General features: G+C 41.4%; 1 protein-coding gene and 1 long non-coding RNA gene across 2 annotated transcripts in view; one reads left to right on the forward strand and one right to left on the reverse strand.

Moving 5' to 3' along the window:
* Positions 1–1,123: 1,123 nt before the first annotated feature.
* LOC119033828 (pro-neuregulin-3, membrane-bound isoform) overlaps positions 1,124–22,506 on the reverse strand; it is a 318,729-nt gene continuing 297,346 nt past the window's right edge. The window contains exons 6-9 of the mRNA XM_037124389.1: positions 19,208–19,334; positions 11,978–12,093; positions 9,394–9,579; positions 1,124–3,096 (exon numbers count right to left, since the gene is read on the reverse strand). Coding sequence (XP_036980284.1) covers positions 2,415–3,096; positions 9,394–9,579; positions 11,978–12,093; positions 19,208–19,334 — 1,111 coding nt within the window. The 3' untranslated portion in view covers positions 1,124–2,414. The remainder of the gene's footprint in view (positions 3,097–9,393; positions 9,580–11,977; positions 12,094–19,207; positions 19,335–22,506) is intronic.
* Positions 6,479–9,533, forward strand: LOC119033829. The gene is made up of 3 exons (XR_005079381.1): positions 6,479–6,996; positions 8,356–8,432; positions 9,410–9,533. It is a non-coding gene; the product is annotated as an uncharacterized LOC119033829 (long non-coding RNA).

Here is a 22,506-nt window from a genome sequence, read left to right on the forward strand (position 1 = left end):
CCACAAAGCCTGAACGAGGTCTGATTTGAGTGTTTATGTCAGACTCATTTCATTTCAAATACATAAAATGTCCAATGGTTTCCAGGGATAAACCTTGGAGAACAAAGCTAGCACATTTTCAGTGACTGTGATGAGAATTAAAAGAAAAAAAATAATGGTGCTACTTCTGCTTATTGTAGAAGGCTGAAGCTTTCACTCACCTTTTTGTTGGATTATTTTTTCAAATCAAAAATCTTTTAACCAAAAGCAGCTATTTGACTAGCAGGGATTTCAACTGATACTAAAAACAGATGGTGCACTTTTCTGCCTGAAAAACTAACTCATTGTTAAATTTTTCCTGCCAGTGATGTGCGATGCAGTTGAATTGTTATTATAACCACCATAAACTATAATCACAAGCAAGGCCAGCTTTTCTCTTAAAGGGCAACTCTGCCAAGTGTACATATTCAAATTTGTGTCCAGGTCTTGGAGAGTGTTACCGCTGATGTGAAACAAGCAGAATAAAGTCTTGTGTGGTTGCAGAAGAAGCTCTGCATGTAATCTTATAAACTCACTCCAGTTGTGACACTGAGTGGCTGAGTTGCATTGTGGGTAAAAGGCACCAGGTTCTGTAAGGCAGTCCACTGGTCTCCTATTGGACTGTTGGACTCATTATGGACAATTTAAAAACAAATTATCAAAACTGATACAGCAGAACCAGAGATATGGCCTTTCAAAACCCTGTGCCTAAATTACCCACAGTGCACTACTACCCTTTTGTTTACGTAAAGAAATCAAAAAGTACCAGATAATGTTTAAAAATGTATCACGTTGTAAGGAACACTTGTGCTCTGGAGATTCTGATGTGCAGGTATCAAGATGTTTTCATATTTGGATGTACAACCTTCATTCATCACTGATTTCTGTATTTTTGCGCAACTTGGTGAAAAGAGGGAACAACCGGTTTCTTTCATGTGTGAGACAAAAAACTTTAGACCAGCTAATCTGTGAAAAGGTCAGAGGATATTGGCGTAAACTGGACTTATGACCAGCATGCACGTTTGGACAAGGAGTCAAAATGTCTTCCAAACAATCCACCCAAACAACCATTATTTTGAAAAATCTTTACCAGAATTGCAACCATTTTTTTTTTTTTTTTTTTTACTTTTTCCACCAGAAACATTTGGCTGTAACTTCATACAGAGATTCAAAAGCTTCCAATTCATAGGATACAACATAGAGACATTTATTTCTTGTTTCAAGACCCAAACCATGTGGTTCTCCCTCCCATCAACCCCAGAAAGCAGCATTGTTCATCGATAACCAAAAAACTGAAAATAAAACAAACTAAAAAAAATGTCACATTAGCTTCTGTGGTAATCCTTAGCCCTCTGTCCGTCCTTTGTCCCTCGGTCTGTCTTTTGTCCCTCTGTCCATTCAACCATCCAACAGAAAAATAATGCACAGGTGAATGTGTGTGTGCATATGTGTGTGAAAATATCATTTGTAACAAAAACAAAAATAATCTAGACTGGTTGGAAACACTGGCCCAAAGGTGAGTCAGCATCCGGGCTGTCTGTGACAATCTGCCCTCCCAAATCTGACCGATTGTAGAGGGAGCTGTTTCCTGTTTTTTTTCTTCTTCTGCTCCCGCTCGTTCCTCGATGCACCACAGCACACACACGCACACACACACATAGCCAGGGAGTTTTTATGTTTTGTGTCGTAAATCCTCAAAGTGTTGTTGGTAACCACATCGGGCTGTGCTGTATTTCTTGGCTGCGTAAGAAAGCTTTTCAAAAAGGCAAAGAGGGGGTGAAACACGCGTGAAGGCTCCTTCCCTCGCTGGCCATTTTAGGATTCTGTGCAGGCTCGCAGAGTCAGACTCGCGGCTCGCAGACGTGCAGCGGGATGGTAATGAAGTTCTTTTCGTTAGAAGTGAGCGATAACCAAAATGTGACAGAGTTAATACAAAAAAGGGAGAAAGAAAAAAAAAGAGAAAGAAAAATAGTTACATCATTCCTGTGTTCTTCAACTTTGTACTTGGTCACTTTTTGAATTCCATATATTTATATCCATATATATTTATATATATATTTATATATTCTTTTTACAATTAAAAACACCATGGATTTGACAGACTATTTGGTTTCTTTTTGCCTAAGTGTTTCTCTTGTTTTGTAAATAAATGCATGTAAATATTTTTTTCTCTTTTTCCATACTGTCAGTCAGTGTAAAGGCAGCCACTCCAGAAGTGTTTGTATGTTCGTATCCACACGGTATGCATATCATCAGCACAGTTTCAGAATATCCATGATATAACATTTTTTTTTTTTTTTTTAATCCGGCATTTCCATTTGTGTCCCACAGATGCAGAACACCACAGTCTGTCAAACGCTGTCAAACGGAAAGTGAATGTCCTAAACCGTCTCCTTTCATTGGCTGTTTGGGACCAGGTCTCTGTGTGATTGACTGGGGCTGAGTAACTGGGTCTGCGTGGGTCCATTACAGCTCAGCGCCCCAGTGACTCCTCCATTAAGGTTCAGGAAGCAAACAGTTTCTCTGGCCTCCACCAGCGCAGATGTAGAGCCACCGCAGAAGAGCCCACCGTCTTCCTGCTTCCTGTGAGCCAACGCCAATGCCCTGAGCTGCTCCTGCGCCTCCTCCAGCAGCAGCGCCACCTCATCCTGCTGCTGGCCGATGGCGGACGAGCAGGAGGAAGAAGACAGCGTGGCGTGTGCTGACTTCTCTCTCCTCTCCTCCTTGCAGGGCGTGGATCCACAGGTAACTGACATCGCTGCGGCTGCCGGGGTGACATTCGTTTGCATGCAAGACACCTCGTTGTCATGGTGACATTGGACGGAGGGGATGATGGGGATGGAGCAGGAGCGAAATGGTGGCGGCGGGGAACGGCTGGGGCGGCGTCCAGGCCTGCGCAGGCTGCGGGTGGTGGGGTTGGGATCGCTGTGCTCAGGTGGAGCGCACAGGCCTGAACCCACCTCCATGCGGCCACTCCAAGGAGATGACGATGTTGTCTCCATGGAAACGGGAGTTTGCATATGTAGGAAGGCATCTCGTCTGGGGTCACCACATTGCTTCTCTCCCTGCATCTGGAAACTAAAAAGACGAGAGACACAAAGAAAAGGACAAGATAATCAATATCAATAACAGGATGGTATCATATTTCAGTTAAAATCAGACATCCAGATTAATCACAGAATTACATGTCCTGCCATCTTGGTCCCCTTTCATAAAACCTAACTAACTCTTTAGCTAACTGAGTAAAATATTTTTATCTACCAATAATTTGTAAAGTCATTGATTTCACCCTGGTTAAATAATTATGATGCACTCTTGTCTGTTTGTTGTCAAAACCTCCATAAAACTCAACTCAAAATTTTGCCGTCAGGCTTAAAACCAAGTCCAGCAGAACAGAACAAATCTCACTTGTTTTAAAATCACTCGATTTGCTCAACGACCACCTTAGAATAGATTAAAAAGTGGAATGATCCCTTGAGAGGCTCCTAGAAGGCTTCTCACTGTACTCTAGCTATCTTTGGCTGAAGCTAGCTGCCTTTAGCTAATGCTCAGCCTTTCTGACAGGGGCTTAGCTCAACCAGGCTCAGCCACGTCTCAGTGCACGCAGCAGGACACCAGACTGGGACTGAACACTGTGTCATAGAGACCAATACAAAGTGGCACTATGAGAAAGGATGGAATGGGGCTAGCTGGTTAGCATGCTAACTTCAGTAGACATCTGTCCAACACAGTTCACAGACGCCTTTGACAGAACATCCACACTGTTGTTGCTTCACATTTGGCTGATATTTATCCAAAACTGTGGCCACATCTTACAGACTCCAGATATATATTATAAGCAGGATTGTTCAGCTGTTGATAAGAACTTCCTCACTTCACCTGGAAAAAAAAGTCACAGTGTCTGAGGGATTTAAACTTCATGGTCTTTTCAAACTCCCACGCTGCAACCCAGGGGGAATACACAGAGGGACAGCTCTCTGGCCTTCGCCATCTCACCGGCTAACCGAGGATGCTCAGAGGGAAAAGGATGAGTCTGACATCTTTCTTTCATCTCTTTATAACTGAGTCTGCACGCACACACACACAAAATCCAAAAACCTGACCTTCCTTTAATAAGTTGAGAGGTAACAGAGAGTTCACTTTTTTTCAAATTTAACTAGCAATTTAATGTCTTGAAGTATGCTGAAAATGAGATCTGTTGTTTTAAAGTCGAAGCGATGTGCTTCAGTCAAGGAGAGCTGAAGCAATCAGCCGTCATGTGCAGTCATTTATATCGATTTCTCTCTTTTTTTTTTCCCCTTTTCAGACGTTCCACTTTTAGGTCAAGGCCATCTGATTTGTTTGAGAATCCGTTCTGAGTCACTGTCTCTCTCAGAGATTGTATAACTGTACCGGTTCAACTTCTGATAGATAGATCTTGTCATGTTTTAAGTGTTTAATATGTGCTCTCAGTCTTACCTTTGCCTTTTGTATTGCAGCATGTTTAATGTTTTCTTGATCTGACCACCCGTGTTACCGAGCCTCTCTATCAGACCTTTTCAATATGTTGTCCTGTTGTTTGGTTTCTCTCAAATCGAATTATCAACTGATCCCCATTCGTGCCTCCTGCCTGTCTGTCCCTGTTAGTCTAATCCTGTCTGTCGGCTGTTCCTCTGCCAAACGCAATACATTTAACTTTAACTGTTTAATCTGTTGCTTGTTCGCTATTGGAAATTATGATATTTACAACACACAAGAAACCGGGTTACATTAATTGGTATATGTGTATTGACATTAATCAGACTTCCCTCCTAGCTGCAACCGTCATCCACAGTTTCCCTTACAGACGGGATATATCTGAATGTTAGTGTGAACAGAAAGTGACTTACTCAGACTAACAGAAGCTACTCCTTTAGATGGATCTAATTATTCTGGATGCCACGATGCCATGCTGTGAGTAATCATGGATTCCTGCACCCTGCTGCACTGCTCCCACAGCACCTGCGTTAAGCTTTTGTTTTACACATGCTATATTTAAAAGAACCTCATTAGAAACTTTGTTACATGTTTCAACTCCACAGAAAATCGTCAGCAGTCAATGATTCTGCAAACTTTTCAAAATAAGCTCATTTGGAAATCAGAATCAACTGCGGCCCAGATTTGTCAAATATGAAACACAACTTTTAGAGATGTTCACGTGACTAAGACATTTTGGTTTCTTGAGCAGAAATGGAACAAAAGACACAGAGTAGTCCTGTTTCAAACACATCACTGATGCAGAGAGTGGTCACAAACCTGATACCTCACAATTCCCCTGAATACCCTGTTAAGCACTACTCTGCTTTCCAGGGTGCTGATTCTGAAGATGTGTGTGGGAGGGTTCTCCGACATTTGAAAAAGTTTTGGGTACGGATGGCAAAATACTTTGCCTGGATAATCACTTGCCTTATCTGTTAAGCTCACTACCTTCTTGTTCCATATCCTTGTTGTTAAGTCTTAGAGATGCAGACTGCAAGCTTCCCGGTCTGTTGTGACTTTATATAAAGCCACTGAGTCTCTGTTCTGCATGCGGGTCTTGACCTAATTTAACTAAGTCCAGACATAATCTCTTTCTCCCTCCTTGTAAGACTGACCATGCCCTTCACTGTTATCAGTGTCTAAATCTAGAGGCATTCCAGACCGGAGGAGCCTCATTTGTGTAATAATTTATAATCCTCTGCAAAGACTAGCTTTTTCCACCATGTCAGAATCCAACTTTGACTCCCTCTCCCTTGTAATACCCCATCACACACACTTATGCTCTCCATCAAGACGTGCTAAGATAGTGGTGGGAGGAGAAGGTGCTTTCAGACTCAAAGGAAATCACGTCGTCCTTTTATCGCCGCAGTATTTTTCAGAGACATGAAACCCTCACCAAAAACCACAGCGGAGATTTAGCGGGGTCCACAGAGAGGATCCCGCGAGCGATAAGAAAGGATGATGCGAGGGTGCTAATTCCCAAGATAACATTCAGAGACAAATCTCTCTTTTGATGTGTTGAAACACAATCAGATTGCAAAAATCTATGAAGCAGAGTTCAAATATAGACCTCGGAGTAACGAGGGAGCAGCTAGAGGGGTATTACAGAGAGATTGTGTGCAAGTGAGGTGAGATAAGTGAGTGGGCTTTTATCTTTTACGGGAGCTCATTACATGTACGAGTGTTAACAGTCATTTTCATTAATCCATCCCCCTACTGATAAATATATCTCATCTGTTTGCTAAAAAAGTGAAATCTGTGTGTGGTGTGATGCAGTGACCTTGTAACAGCGGGAAATGTTTGCAGAGCAGCAACATACAAACATTAATACATGCATGTAGGTGTGTACGCCCACACACAAGCTCTGCACATTCAACTGAAGGTTGTGTGTGTATGTGTGTGACAAACTCCGACAGCGAGGGAGAAATCGGCGTGTTAAAATACTGCACACGGGGGACAAAAATACAAAAATGCGTGCAGTCTCTCCGTCAGCCATTTTGAAGACAGCTTTATCTTAAAATAGTAGTAACAACACAGGACATTCTGTCTCCCTGTCAGCCATTTTGTTGAGATAACACTAGGCTTCCCTAACAGGCATGGAATAGACTGGGCACCCTTTCTTTAAAGCATTTTCTAACTGTCACATGCTATCTGCACACTCCTCTATCACATCCTTTTACTCCCCTGCTGCTGTTTTTTTCTTCCTTTGCTATATTTCTGAACGCTTCTCCGTCTGTGTCAGAATGGATTCAAACCGGCTGTCTCTCTATTTCTGTGTCTGTCTCTGCAACTCTGCCTCAGTCCCTATGCAGTCCTGGTCAAATGTCTCCATGGCAACCCAGACTATCATACTATGGGAAAGGGAGTTGGTCGTCCGTCCGTCCATCTGCTGTTAAGTGGAATCGTACATTAGAGAGTGAATGAGTGAGTAGGTGGGCGAGTATCTCAGTCGGCATGTGGTCTGATTGAATGCTCGTATAGGTGAGTGAGCACAGCCTGTTTATCTGTATGCCCCAAACTACGTCTGATGGTCATGGAGTCGGCAGTTTCGTGCATGAGAATGTTTTTCATGGATCGGGAGTTGTTTCGTTCTGGGCAGTAGCATGAACAGATGCTCTACGGGACGGGCACAAATAACAAAAGGGGCCTGAGCAGAGCAGCATTCTGGCAGCATAGCGGAGTTACAGTGATCCGAAGACATTTTCTGCCGGCCAGGGAACACTTGAGTGACATTTTGGCTGACCAGGGGACACTTAGGAGGGCCAGATGACTCATGGACTGACCAGAGGATCATTTCCACAAAACAAAGTTCAGTTCAGCTTACCAGAGGGTAGTTGCGTGAGCCAGACGGGCAATTTGGTTAATCGTTTGAAACCTGAAGTTGTTTTGGCCAACCAAAACACATTCTGGCCAACCAGAGATCACTTTCATCCGTGGACTGACTCGCTGGCTGTACACTGTGGGTATAACCCTGCCGTTGTCCTCCATTTTCATGGAACATTCTCCTTTCTTCCACTTTCTCTGTTCTAGATACCTACACAGTGAAAATAGCACCTAACACTTACCTGGTGGCTAACAATAAGAACCTAACCAGGCTAACAGCTGATAGCTTTTCTTTGACAGGGAATTAGGAATTTTAATTCAAGGGCTTGTCCCCGATGTGCTTAACAAGTTTTCACTTGAGACGTTCCACCGCCCATGACAATTGTGATTGGTTTAGAGAACAATGAATGCAGCAGCCAGACCTTCCCCCAGTGCTGCAGCACTGTGGAGATTAGTCTGGCCATGCTGGACTACTCAATCAGAGGACATCTAGTCAAAGACACTGCAGCTACCAGGGGAGGATCAGACTGCCAGGTAACAGTTGGGTTAAACAAAATATCCCTTGGTAGACAGGACGATAGAATGCAACACCTGACGTGCACAGAGGGCACTCAGGATCACCAACAGACAACTAAGGTGATCACACAGGCACTTTCGGGCCACTTGGGCCAACCCAAAGACACTTCTGTGACCCGACAGTCACTCGGGGTTGCATGTTCGGTGACAGCAGGGGGACCTGAGCGCCACTTGGGCAGATGACAAGGGCACTTGTGCTGAGGAGAAGTATACTTTAGCAGTTCAAGAGTCAATCTATAGTGACATTTGGGGAAAAATGACCCTTTTTCTTAAATAAGGATTAAAACAAAAAGGAACATAAGCGCTCTGGGTATAAAGGTGACATGCGGTCACCACTCTGTACCTCCCTATGCACACCACTGAATTTACTGTACACTAGCGATTTTTGTGAACATGTGTTCTCACTGTATGTGTGCGCGTGTCTATCTCGTTTTCTATTAGTATGCATGTAGGTCATGTGGAGCTTTATCCTGAGCCTGGACCGCTGGGACCCGAACGCCTGAAGTGAGCCTCGCCAGGTGGGTAAAGCACTGACTCATGACCCACCAAAAATGGGTCGAAGTGCCTTTCAGCCTGAATACATTTCTTGCTAATCATTGGCGCTGATCATTTGCATACCCCCCGGCTGCTATGCACATGCAGTTTCGCCTGAGCAGCGTAACCCTACTCTATTACTTTTGAATTAGGATTTAATTGTTGGTGCACCTGCTAATCCATTGCAGAAAAAACAGGGCTGAGAATCAGGATTTAGTGCAGGCATGAAAAGATGGCAGCAGGGGAAAGAGAGGGTAAAGAATCTGGATGTGCAGCCTGTATCACACACTTAAAAGCACAAACACCCAGCGAAGCTTTTCCTTTCAACTCACGCCACTGGACTGCAGACCACAACATAACATGACCTTGTTATTTTTATCATTGCTCTGCAGATTGGAAAACAAAGGGATGGAGGGGTGTGGGGGGGATTAAACAAAAGAAATGCAGTCTTTTAAAAAGAAAAAAAAGAGAAGGAAAAAGAAATCATGGAATTGGCTTTGAAATCACCACTCTTGAAATGAAATCCAAAGCTTCGTCTGTGGCAGGCTCTATGTTTCAGCTAGTGGCTTTCGTTGAAATGACTCAGCACATGGAGGATACAGCAAAGAAGTACAGCAGTGACAGAAAGAGGCAAGAGAGTGAGGATAAAACCCTTAAATACTCTACATCTCTAAGCTCTCATTACACCAGCCTTTATCGGTCGGCATAATAAGAGCCTATAAAAACAGAATATTTCTGTGAGACATTATAGGAGGGGGGACAAACCACTCATAACATTTTCAATAGAGAAGTCTGTCACATCAGAGATGGCGGATACACAACCTTCCCCCACAAACACCAACACTCATTTATAACATTCAATCCGAGAAACATACCAGCCATCATGTTGAGCTTCACAACAGTCTCAAGTGATTCTATACATGCCCTTCTCTACATCCTCCTTACCCCCTTTGTGCTTCAGCCTCCCTCTCAGAGGAGTCTACTTCTTGAAGATGTTGGTAGGCGGGGCCCGAATACTTGGACCCTCCAATCGGATTTAGCCTTCCCCTGGGTATTGGCGGGGTCCTGCGTGGGGCTGACCAATGGGCTGTCCGGGTTCTCTGATCCGGGATGTGAGACAAGGAACCACTTCTGCCGGCAAAAAAAATAAAGTTATTATTGTTAGTCATAGTGGCTGCTGGAATACACTGTTATATTTGCAACCACTGGATTTATGGCTGGTGTAAGGGGTAATCATCTTCTCAACCAAAATACACTTTGACTGTGTCAGAGTCTCAATACTTGAGTAGATTGGAGTGGACTCACTGGCAGCTCTTCATCATCACCTCAGGAAGAAGATCTATTTGCTGAGGTGAAGCTGACAGAGTAAACTGATCGTGATTGCTGCTATTTGTGTGCTTGTCAATTTGTGGTGCATTATGCCACTGCAACTCTTCTGCAGACTCTGTCAGGTCTGACTGTCCACTACTATTTGGCTGGGTCTAAATCTCCACTGGTTTCTCTGGATCAGGTCTTGCAGGCCGCACACATAGTGTTCGAGTAAAGTCGAGTAAAGTTGAATGATCTAACAACTGAAATCTATATCAACATATGACACCAGTTTAAAGGCTTTATGGAACTGAATTTATTTCAAAATAACCAGCAGATTAAACGATTGCCCTTTTTAAGCTAATAGATCTGGAAACCAAGCAGCCAAAACAATAACATCAGGAAGACAGTCTGTATCCCATAACCCTTTGGGACATTTCTGCCTTGAGTGGAGAAACAATTATTTGCATGAAATAAGACAGAGAGGAGAATGAAATTGGAATAGAAATACCCTCCTAAGTGTAGCCTAGTTCCAAAGTTCACAAAAAGGTTAATGGAAACGTCCTGCAGTTGGAGAGGGCTACAAGTTCAGAGTGAACTTCTGGTTAATTACAAATCATTTAAGAAGAACAGCTGATTTGTATCTCTTTGGTAAATCAGTCGTACTACAGTAATTAGAAAGCACAGTTCTTCATTCACATATCCTCTTTGCTCACATCCAATCTCTCAAAAGAGATTTTGAAGGCAGAAAAATCTTAAGTACATTTGGACTTAACTTACAGAAGTAGCAAATGTTCACTCTAGGCCCTCATTCATATTTAACTCTGCGGTTTTGAGGGATAGATTTGCCTCTAAAAATGTGCTTCTTAGCCATAACAAGCGGAAGCTGTGCTCACAGCCAGGCTCTCAACAGTGTTGGGTAAGTTTTGTACAAAGACATTCAAATGAGATATTTCGGAGTCACAGATTTAGCCTTGGCCAGTTTCTTTCTAGCTATTTTAGAGTGTGGTATCCAAACATACTCCGCTATTCTGACAATGGCGTGCAAGTCTCTGTCTAAGCTGATGCAATTGCAAGCAAATAAACCCTGATCGGCCACTCTGAATGCCATATGTGGTGAGAGAAACCGACAAACGCCCAAACAATCAACTCAATTCTTCATTGACAGAGCATGAAATAGAGAGAAAAGGAGATAAAAAAAAAAGGTCTTGGAGGAGTTTATCAAGAAGAGAAGTGGACTTTCGTGGTTTGAAGGTTGTCTGATCACATGTCCAGCTTTACTGGGAAAATCTCCTCTCAACTACCGCCTGGATCCCCTTGAAAAAAGGCGATTAGCCCCCAGCTGTTACAGTGGAGTGTCTTAACAGTTAGCGGTAGAAAACCATGGCTGCACTGAGAGGCTCTCAGGTGTGAGTGGTTGTAACTGAACAGTGATCACCGAGAGTAAAGTTTAAGAAAAAAATAGCAAAAATGAGCCAACGAAAGCTTCCATTTCATGTTAGATCACAATGCTGCCATTTCACTCTTTCTCCTCAACATAGGAACACAAAACCAGGGGCAGAGGTTTTATTATTAGTCACTAACTATATTACTGAAAACTTTCCTCAACTGAACAGAAAGTGAACGAGTGGTCTGACGCACAAACTGGATCTGCAGGAGTTCCCCTCTCTTTGGCTCAGCTCTGTCAGTGTGTTTGTCAGCATGTGTGCTGTAACAGAAAATCCAGCCTTGGCAAATATTTGAATCCTAGCACTGTCAGGAGTAGGCACTGAAGTGTGTGTTGGAGTGTGTTGATGCTGCTGATGAACACGCCAAAGCCCAGACAGCTCTAACACACCACTGAGCAGCGCGACGGAAAACAAAAAGCTTACTGGAATTTACACATTTCCGCTGGCTCATGAACCCCCATGCATCCCCGTGCTTTTCCCATCTTATCTCTGTCGCATCTCCTCTGTTTTCATGACTATTATAGATATGCTTATTAACATGTTTATAGCTTTAATTATAATTACTATCATTCTTCGGTAAATCAGCAATTAGCTTTGTGGATAATTCAATTTCTCTCTTCACTGGGCTGATTATAGCGAGGGACACTGAAGTTGTCTATTGTTGGTATAATTTGCATTATTGCCGTTTCCTGCAGTGAACAGAGGGGACAGCTGCATCTCTAGTGTAGCGTTACACCTGTATGTGTCCGCGTGTGTGCAATTAAATATTATACCTGTGATGTTTTGCTGTTCCCCTGGAGTTGTTGGATGCTGCAGTGGAGATGTTGCAGTGTGCAAAGCTGGACTCACAAACGTTTCCTTGGCGGGGCTGCGAGGACCGTTTGCAGTACTGCAGATACAAACAAGAACAATGAAAGAAACTTTTTTTTGTGTGGGGGGGAGGCAGTTATGAGGAATCCATCAGACAAATTCATATTAATGATGTTGAAGACATTTTGTTTATTTAATATCATGTGATCCAAAGTGTTCCCACTCAGAGTAAAAGTTCTCCTTCTTCTAAAGCCAGTTATATCGACGTTTTTTACATCTCTTCCATTAACTCCCCCAGCTCACACTCTGAAAGCCTCGGGATGTGGAGTTCCTACTGTCTTGATTCAAGGAGCTGACTGTCAGAGTCAAATGGAGTCAAGTTACATCTATTTCTGACTTCTTCCACCTTCCCCGACGTCATTCTCGGCTTTTCAGGGATTGAAGTAAATTGAGCCGTGCGACGATGTGAAGGAGGCCTCTGACAGCCTGATGGAATCAGAAGCATTAAGGCTTCTGGTTGTATCACAAACCATCTCGCAGCAGCGAAAGGTGAGAAGTTCACTCTTGTCAAATATGTCTGAATATTTGGCTGCTGGGCAGGAACAAGGTGACAACATATCTTGTCTTCACATGTCTGAACTGTGGATGTATCTGTGCATCCACTATTTATTTAAACTTACAGGTTAGCTTGATAGTTTCCAATCCAATATCTGTTTTTATGAAAACAGAGAAAGTTTAGCTCAGTCCTATTTCCAATTTTAACCCCTACCCCTCATTTCAAAGTGCCCCCTTGCCCTTAAGAGCAGACTTTCAAAGGGTAGTGTTTGAAATCTCCCCAACGAAATGGGACAACCCTTCTAGACCCCCACGTGTCATCAGTCGTCGATGGGATTTACGTAGATACGGACATTTACAACATGCCGTCCTCAGCTGTGGTGATTACTGTTGCTTTACTGTGGCAATCCTGACATCATCACACAGCCATTTGTCTGATGGAGACAGAAAAGCAGAATAGATGCTGGCAATTTGTTCATGCTACCAAACATCATAAAAACGACCACTGCATCATTACCTGGTCACTAACTGTGCTCGCTAACATTTGGAACCCGTGTTCCTACTCTGTCAGTCTGAACTGACATTAGAGGAGTGGTACCAAGAACAACCAACTATTTGCAGGATTAAATTAATTACATTTCTGGTGTCATGTGACATCAAATATGTCAAAATGTTGGGACTCTCATGCACAAGTCATCAAAAGCAATGTAATGTAAGCCAGACAGCTGGTTAGCTACTGAGACTCTAGCACAATATTTGAAACTCATCTTCTTATTTCTATAGGAGAACAATCAGCTGCTCACACTTTACTCAAGAGTGTTGGATATATTACACATGTCAGAGCCCTAAATTATTTCAAATAGACGCTCTGGTAGAAGCACTCACTGCAGTGTAAAAAATGCACACCCTTTGTATATCCACCCAGCTCTCTGTTCTCATCCAATAAGGCAGAAATACCAAGATCTTAATAATTAATAAGCCCCTTTCAAAGCCTGGATTTACCACAGTGGGGAAGTTGATTATTAAATCTATGCAATTAAGCCCCTCGGTGATTCTGTTGAGTGGAAAATCAAGAAATATTACATTAGAATGGATTGAATATGTAGAGAGATGGAGAAGTAAGTGTCACAAAAACAGACATTATATGTTATATAGACAGATATCCTTCATGCTTCATGGGTATCTCTTTCCTGCAAGAAAAAAAAAAAAAAACTCTCATTTTGGCTCCTAACATCACATGTTTGTCTTCTATCCTTCATTTTACTTGGAAATGCATTCATCTTGTAATAATCTCTTTATTGCTTTCCATCGCTTTTGAAAGTCTTCTCACTGACGTTGATCCTTTTGCTTGCCCTTTCCCTCCAGTAGCCGCAATGACAGGAGATCTAAATCAGCACTATTGTAAGTCCCAGGTTCTCCCTTTCAACTTTCTGCATGTTACTCCCCATCTCTGGAGCGACAAATATGCAGTGAAACAAAATAGTTCTTTGTTCAGCACTTCACAATACGGTTGACAAGGCAGACTCAGCTGTACAGCAGCAGAGATCTGCTGTGAACTATTCAAAAGAACACAGGACAACACAAGAAAGTGTTTTAGGCTTTAAACTGTAAAGGCCTCAGAGATGTAAGGGGAGTGGTGCCGGTTTGATTTCTTATCTGCACCACAAACCTATCTGTGGTTCGCATCTATCTCACAGTGACAGTTTCCTCGCCTCAGCATTATCTTAGACAGCATCGTCTAGACTTTTGTAAAATAAGCTAAGAAGAGACTATTTTTTGCTCAAAAGTACATTTATGTATTTTTTTTAAAGTTGAGTTTGATGTCTGACTAACAAGGTTGTCACTGAGGCGATCCCCTCTGCAGGACACCAGCCTCATTAGCGTCACACATGCTGCCATCGTTATGTGACCATTCAGACATTTGAAGACTGATTTGTACTTATGAAACCATGAAATACTTTCTTTCTGAACTTCATTTGATACTAGACTACCATCCTCACTAAAGACAGAACTGGCAGCAGGTTAATTAAAAACTCCTGTGAAACACGTCAAGCCTGAACTTCGACATGTTACTTTAAAGTCTTCGTGGTGTATCTCATGCGTTCAGATGCTGCTCGTCCTGTTCGAATCAGTCCATGTTGTGCTGTCAAATACGGCATCACTGATTTTGCATCTGTACAAATGTAATACTGGCCAAATGTTTTAAATGATTTAAGATGTCTTTCCCTGATCAATTCAGGTAATCCTGTTGCAACTTCCACGACAATCTACACAGACGCTTCCGGTGAGCAGTCGATTCTTTCTCAGCTTGGGATAAAACAGCAAATAAGAAGTTTTACGAAAGGGAAATTACACTAGAAAGTGGGCTCCAATTATTCAAACAGAGAGGGAAGGTTAAGACTTGCATGTGCTGTTAAATAATTCATGATTAAGAAGAAATGGATGGCAGTATAATCGCCCCTGCTAGTCGTAACTAAAGGAATGTCCAGGTTCAATGATTTAACAATGCTTTGCTTTTACAGTTAAGGCAGAAAAAGTCTCACGTTTAACTTATTTATCTGTTACAGACTAATAAAGAGCTCTGCCGAACGGCTCAAAGAGATAAGTGCCTCCAATCAGTTAACGCTGACACTGTGCGGTTCAGCGTCCATTTTGTTTCGGTTTGAAAATAGATTAAGGCCTTCAGGGAGACTGCTTGAGGGAAAAAAACAAAAAACAAAACAGTAACTGTGTGCATGTGTCATACAGCAATACTGACTGTTTATAGAGGTCATCAATTTAAATGTAATGTTTTCTCACACAGCTGCAGGCAAACGAAACTCTCCAGCTCCGTAAATGACACACAGATACAACTGGCAAAAGTAATCATTGCTTTGACAGTGACTTCATGCTGATTCCAGACATCTGTGGTGCAAAGGGAGCATGTAATGACACATATTAATGGATATATGTGTGTGTATGTGTGGACATTGTAATGGATGTTTTAATCTCTGAGATAGGGACCGTATGCCTGCTGGCACTGAGGTTTTTTAACACTGACAGACTATCCGGAGGGAGCCAGCAGATGATTTTTATGATTTGTGCAGAGATGCTGGCATCAGTAACAGCTTAACAGCATTAAACACACGCACACACACATATACAACTGTGTACTCTCAGACCTGAGCTTAGCAGAGCACGCTCAGGGTAGTCCTGATCATGATAGAGACAGTTTCAATTATGCAGCAATGACAGAGAGACTCTGTGGAAAACCTGTAGAATGCATGATAGGGTGGTAAAACTGATTGATAGAGAAAGACCGGCTCAGTCAGAGAAGCTCTTTAGTTCACTGCTTAATCAAATACTTCCAACAAATGGCCCTGCGGTGCTAATCAGAGGCGCTCATTCCCTATAACAGGCCGCTGTTGGATAGTTCTGCTGCCTTCCTCGTGACCTAGCCAACTTTGTGGGGTGTTTGTTTACATGTGCAAGTGTTTAAACAAAACACAAAGTAAATCCCCCAATGGAATCAGATTAGAGAAAGAAACAGGGATTAATCGGTGGCGAAGACACACAAAAGAAGAAAGAAAGAGAAACGTAGAATAACATCTGGCTGTGTTTGTGTAAGTGCACGCTCCTCAAACACAGCTGACCTCGCGCTTGTTGCTATGTGATCTGAAATTTGGGTAACTGCGAATCGCCTGCAGACAGAAATCAATGCAGTTTTGGGTGTGTGGGCACAAAATAAACAAATACAATTCATTTGCATGTAAGTTTCCCTACGGCCCTTCTAGACAAAATCAATTTAATAAAGCGAGATTTAAAAGCAATGTTTACACAGAAAGGTTTCGGCTTAGTTTTTCTCAACAACACACATTTGTATAGTCAGTAAACAATAATCAGTAATTCATGAACTGGTGCTAATACAGCAATTAGTTGTTATGAAGCGTTACCTTCCCCTCTGCCATCACGTTTGACATAATACACGAAATACAATGTCTAATCAACCTTTCAAAATAATTAACATAGTGTGACATATTATAACTTTTGAACTGTCGCAGTTTGGTCACGTTTAGGGAAAGATCATACTTTGGATTGAAATAACTTCTTTTCAAGCTTGTATGTTACGTAAGTGTGGTGACGTACGCGATCTCTCTTACTTAACATAAGTCAAGTCCTCATGACTTATGTTAAGTAAGTCCTCAAGCCACACCTTATCTGATTTAGACTATTCTCGCTCGTTATACTACTGCACTATATGGACACTTTAAGAAGGGATGCCAGAGGGGTAAGTACAGCGTTAAACTTGACCACATTGCTGTATTTGATGCATTATGAGTGAGAATGGGCTGCGATTTAGTCACAGCAAATTCAACAACTAGCTTTGCAAGCACTGTTTATGTTGCAAAGCTTCGAGCACAGCCCATGGTCTGTATAGATTTTATTCTTAACAGACAATTACATACAAAAGTTTAATTACTGTATATTCACCTTTCATTAATGATTGTTATTATAAAGTATACTAAAGGAACTAAAGCAAGAAAATATATGAATGCAACAAAGTTAGTATTCGTTTCTGCCTTGAGTTAAAATGCAGTGAAGACTGACAGTGAACCTGAATCCATTTCAGGTCAAACCAAAAAGCATAACCCCTGTCCGCTGGAAGTTTTCAGTTTAAGGAAGCATGAATGGACATTTTTGTATTTAAAATGTTTAACTCGACCAGCTCTAGCTGACAAAATTCACGTCCATTATGAGGTCTCAAAAAATCTGAAAGCCGCCTGAAACTCAAACTTCTCCAATTTCTCAGAAAGTATGAAAAGGTATCACAAAGCTGAAATGAGCTGATAAAGTGCAGTGACCCATTTTAACTTTGAATGAAGTTCCCCCTCTGAAAGACGAAAAAGGAATGAGTTTAAAGAGCTGGAGGTTTGAACATTCCTATTGATTTACATAAGGAAAAAAGATCATGAAAAATATGTAAAAGAAAAGTGAAAAATAACAGTATTAATGTCCTAAAAAGGCAAAACATTTGATGATTTAAATAGAGATTCAGGCTGCACATGTTCGAGTTCAGTGCCAAGGACGAATGAATGGTGAATGAATGATAAAAAAAACAAGGAGAATACAGCTGCCACTGATCTTGTACATAAGACAGACATCCTGATAAATTACTGATCATTTTTTGAGTTGATTGTTGAGAAATATATGATTATACATGAATCCATTTGCAACAAAACCAGTGAAGTTTAATTCCCTCTTTATTAAGCGTGTGGTATACATGATCTAAATTCATGTGGAAGGCCGAGTGATGCCATTCCCTGGATCTCCATGTAACTTTTTTATTTTGTGTTTGTTTGTCCTCGGCAGAGCGCTCAGCTTGAGGGTAATGTGAGGAGACACACCTGACACGTCATCTTCGCCATCTCCAGATTTTACAGATTACTTTAAAGCATTGGTTAGCCCTGCCTCCTAGCTGTAGCTTAGACATCTGAACCCTTTGTGAACCGAATCTCAAGATCTGCAGGCAACAACACCCTCATGTTTTAAAGTCTATTAGCTCAAGATTGAAGTCGACGGGGCCCGTGCGGTCCTGCGCCGTTCAAACACTTTTTATGTCTTTGAACCATTGACTCAAGTTAGGCAGTGAATAGTTATATAAAGCATTTTGTCACCCCACTGCCTGTATTTCACATGCATATCATGACATCATTTGTGGTGCATTATGGGGGCATCAGTGTATTATAATGTGTAATGCTTGCCTTCATGCAAGCTGGATCTCACATACAGGATATAAAATTCTGTGCTTCTCCCACACAGTAATTTATCCATCTTGTGTATATTAATGTGTTTATGATGCATACAGTACATGCACCTTGGTTCATTTTAAATCTAAATTGTGCCTTTGGAGGAGACATATAATTCATCCAATACAGCTGTGGAAATGAGATCGCTGACTTACAGGATAAATATGTAAAAACGATTAGAGCTAATTTATGCCCAATGGTGCACAAATACATACAAGCACACACTCCCCCAAGGCTGTGGAAGATGTGGATATGATTGACGTACAAATTAAGGTAATGTTCTCCATAGCAGCTACTCCTCAACGCACACGCGGGAAGAGATGTGATGAAGAAGAGCGCTGGGAAGATGATGAATGATGTTGCTGGCCAAAGCACCGTGCTCCCAAACCACCCAACGATTGCTCACTCAAAGACCTGTGAGCCCCATGCAAGTGGCCAGGTGGAGATGGGAATACATACTGATGCATCTGCAGCTAAAAACTGCAGGAGGTGATGAATTTTATGGCCGATGCTAATACTCTGAGGTGTTCTATTTGCACTGCATATGTCCGATTTGTGATAATCTCTTCAGGGGCACTTCTGCCACATATTTTTGAATACATTTTGAATGTAAGCAACAGACTCATTTTAATTTCTGCTGATGGCAACTATTGGAACATATATTGAATGCTGAAAAAAATTACTGATAAAGAAAAGGTGTTGCGGTTCTTTATCATTATGCTGGTTTATGCAATAAACTGGAGATACATTCTTCAAGTTAATGTTACTCAAGTCGTAATCTGCTGAATGTATTTGTAAGTCTTGTAAGAAAGTCAAGGCGGATGATGAAAACAGAAAAAAAGCAGCAGTCACCTCATGCATTTGCAGGTTGTTGTTAGAGGCTCTCATCTTGGCATCCAGGGCATTATGGGAATTCGCAGTGTAGTTTTTCAGACTGCGACTCTCCTTCAGGTGGGCCTGCAGCTTCTCTCTGCGCCTCCTGAAGAGAAGGGAAAAAGAAAGTTATTACGCATGGGTGCAATTCATTTCAGTTGGGATTCGACCACTTTCAAATGAATTACTCTGTTTCTTGCATTAACACTCGCTTTGAGCTGCAACGCTTTACATAAGTATGAAGCATCTGCTTGTCAAAGTTCAACAAACGCCTTTTAACCATCCTCTGATGCTTTCACCTAAGAGGCCGCATCCATCGATACATCCCTAGCAACTCCAAATGGCTTCTAATGAATATGTTTCGAGTTCCTTAGTGTCATAATTATGTTCTGCAATCAACATTCCCACCAAGTCCCCCTGAAACACATCTCTTAGTTTGGTCTAATTAATTCAAAACAGGAGCCTAGTGATAGTTGCAGTTGGATTTACAAAGAAATGAAGATGACACCAGTTTGATGTCATCCCCACAGAACCAGCCAGTCCTCATCTGAAAAATTACTATAGGTCGAAAGTGAAAGCAGTTTATCACAACCAATATTTATATTTGTTACGTGTGTTTAGCTGTAGTAATTATCACAGCTGCAAATGAATGCAAATGAAGGGAGAAGCACTATAAAGAGCAACAGGTATTAAAAGGGGAAGGTTCAGCATGGACGCTCAGGTTAAGAACATTCATTTACTTCAGTAATGTGGGTTTATATATTTTTTTTTCTTTGAGGGATTTTTACCCAAATTACGATGTTTTCCAACCAAGTAGTTATACTAACCAAACTGTGACCATAGAGAAGGTCGGGTATGTGTGATACTGCTGTTTTGGGACTGTTTACCTATATTATTGTTTTTTTTTCTGGAGACATTGACCTATTTCGCTGTTTAGTTGTGGTGTCGTGACTTTTAATGATAAACATGTTTCTTAAAGCTACGTCATCCCGACATGTCACTCTCGAAGTCTCCTTTTATATGACCAACACATTACAGTTTCTTCATCACAATACACGTTAGGGTCATGATTCTCCTGGCTCCTTCTATAGTTTTGATAGTAATGCCAATAGTTTCAACAAAAACTTTCACCTTACAGTAGTCCATTCAAAACTCACAAGGCAAGCTTCAGAAACACACCAATTAAGGTTTGTTTTCCATACAAGTCCAAATTATGAACAACCAAGTCCACAGACTAAATTTAGAAAAGTAAAGTAGTATAAAATATTTACAAATATCTCTTATATCCTGTGACATTCTTTTGGAGGACACTGTAGCATATTTACACGATTTTCTTTCCAAGTTTTAGACTCATCCATGGAAATCTTTAATAAATATGAGTCATTGCTCAAGGAGACTTTTGCATTCTACCAGTTTCATGCCCTTGAGGAGGGAGGAAAAGAAGAAAGTGGGCTATTGACCAAACAGAAGCTTTCTATCTGTACCTCTCTTTCTCTCTTCTTTTGAGTGTAATAAGAAATACTTCAAACAAACTAATATTCCTGTTGAGGTGACACACCTTGACTCTCTATATACTATCATTTCAAGATGTTCTGAGTCTAGACTTTGTTTTCTCAGATGCGTTTTTTTAATCAACCGGCTGATTCAGAGTGTTTTGTTATATGTATTGCAAAGACACTGAAGGACTGAAGTCACTGACTGGGAAACTAATTAGCTTGAGTCTGATCTTGCATAGACGCAGACTTGAGTCATGGCGAAGGGGTCTGTAGATAATCACGTTAGAGGAAGTGGAATAATTAGACCTTGTGGAGCAGGGGGTCATTATCAGATTTTTTTCCCCCCATTCATCTCAAAGAAGCTCTTCTGGTTTGTTTTTTTCAGAGCAGTGTACATTACATGCTCTTATTATCACGACAGTAGTTCCCAAAGTTTGTGCAATTACACTGACCGGATGGGAATGCAATAAACCCTTTTATCCCAACTTCATTCTGTTGTATAACAGAGGTATGCTCATTATCAGACACAGCTGATGAGGCCACTACAGCTTCTGTTTCGGCTATCTGCTGAATGACAGCGATGTAATGATGTGTTTACCAACAGCCTCATGGTACGCTCCACTTCTATAGCACTTTAATTATATTTTCTTAGACCAAGGCTGTCTCGTTTGGTACACACAGCTTTTGGAAAAAAAAGTCTTCGCTTAGTATGAAAATGTCCCTTATCACCTCTAAAGCCTTGACAAAACCTGCTTATTTATTTGATGCTTGCTCTTTATGAGTGAAGAGCTGTTGATGCACAAACATGAAATCTGACATGTTTGAATAATGTCAGGTAGCCTCAAACATCACCGCGTGTATGTTGTCAACCTGTGACTCCATCTGATTAGTTAAACCTGTTTATTAATTAAAAGTGAGTTTTGTGTTTACATCATCCCAAACAAAGTTCACACACAGATAAATCTGTAGCTCTGTTCAAGGTAATTGTACGATTCATTATGTCGACTGTCACCTTCAGTTTCTGAGAGTCTGACAGGGAGGGAGGACAAGCGGTAACTCTCAAACGTTACCTCGTCTGTGAACATTACTGCCTGAGTCACGTCAGAGATTTCCTTGTTTGTTTTGATTCAGAGACCCCTGGCAGCTGCAATGACATAGTGTGTGTTTAATAATGCTACTGAATATAATGTTAGCAACAATTATATGCTTTTATTAGACAGCAGTGAAGAGAAAAGAAATACGGGAGTGAAAAATACGACACAGGTCAGACCTTTATTTCTTCATGTAGTGAGGCTGATTGGTCGGGTGTGTAGCGAGCTCAACTAGCATTTACGTTTGTATGAATTGCAACCGTGATTGTTCCCTGATCTTCTCCAAGTGTTGTGTTGGACGACACTTTATCCACAATAGGGGGTGATAGTTTTCACATAACTGATCTCTGTGTTAATGCACCGACATAACCGTTTTTAATGTGTGAAATTAAAGCAGAATTGGTTATAATTCTACTAATTAGTAGACAAACGTGCTAATAATAACATAGAGTGATGTAGAGTGAATAATTACATGGAATATGTAGATTGTAGTCTTTATTTGCAAAATGGCTCATTTGCCATTTGTTTTCCCTGTACTCTGAATGATATTGGACTCCATGTTAAACCGCAACTATGAGGTTAAAAAAATCGATCGTCAGGTTAAATTGTAGCGTGATTACACCCATGTCAGATGAACTGTGACCGTTTTAGAAGACAGAGTCTAATTAGACATTTTAACAAAAGATGTAAC

The sequence above is a fragment of the Acanthopagrus latus genome, chromosome 15, assembly GCF_904848185.1.
Source record: "Acanthopagrus latus isolate v.2019 chromosome 15, fAcaLat1.1, whole genome shotgun sequence".
Taxonomy (NCBI): Eukaryota; Metazoa; Chordata; class Actinopteri; order Spariformes; family Sparidae; genus Acanthopagrus; species Acanthopagrus latus.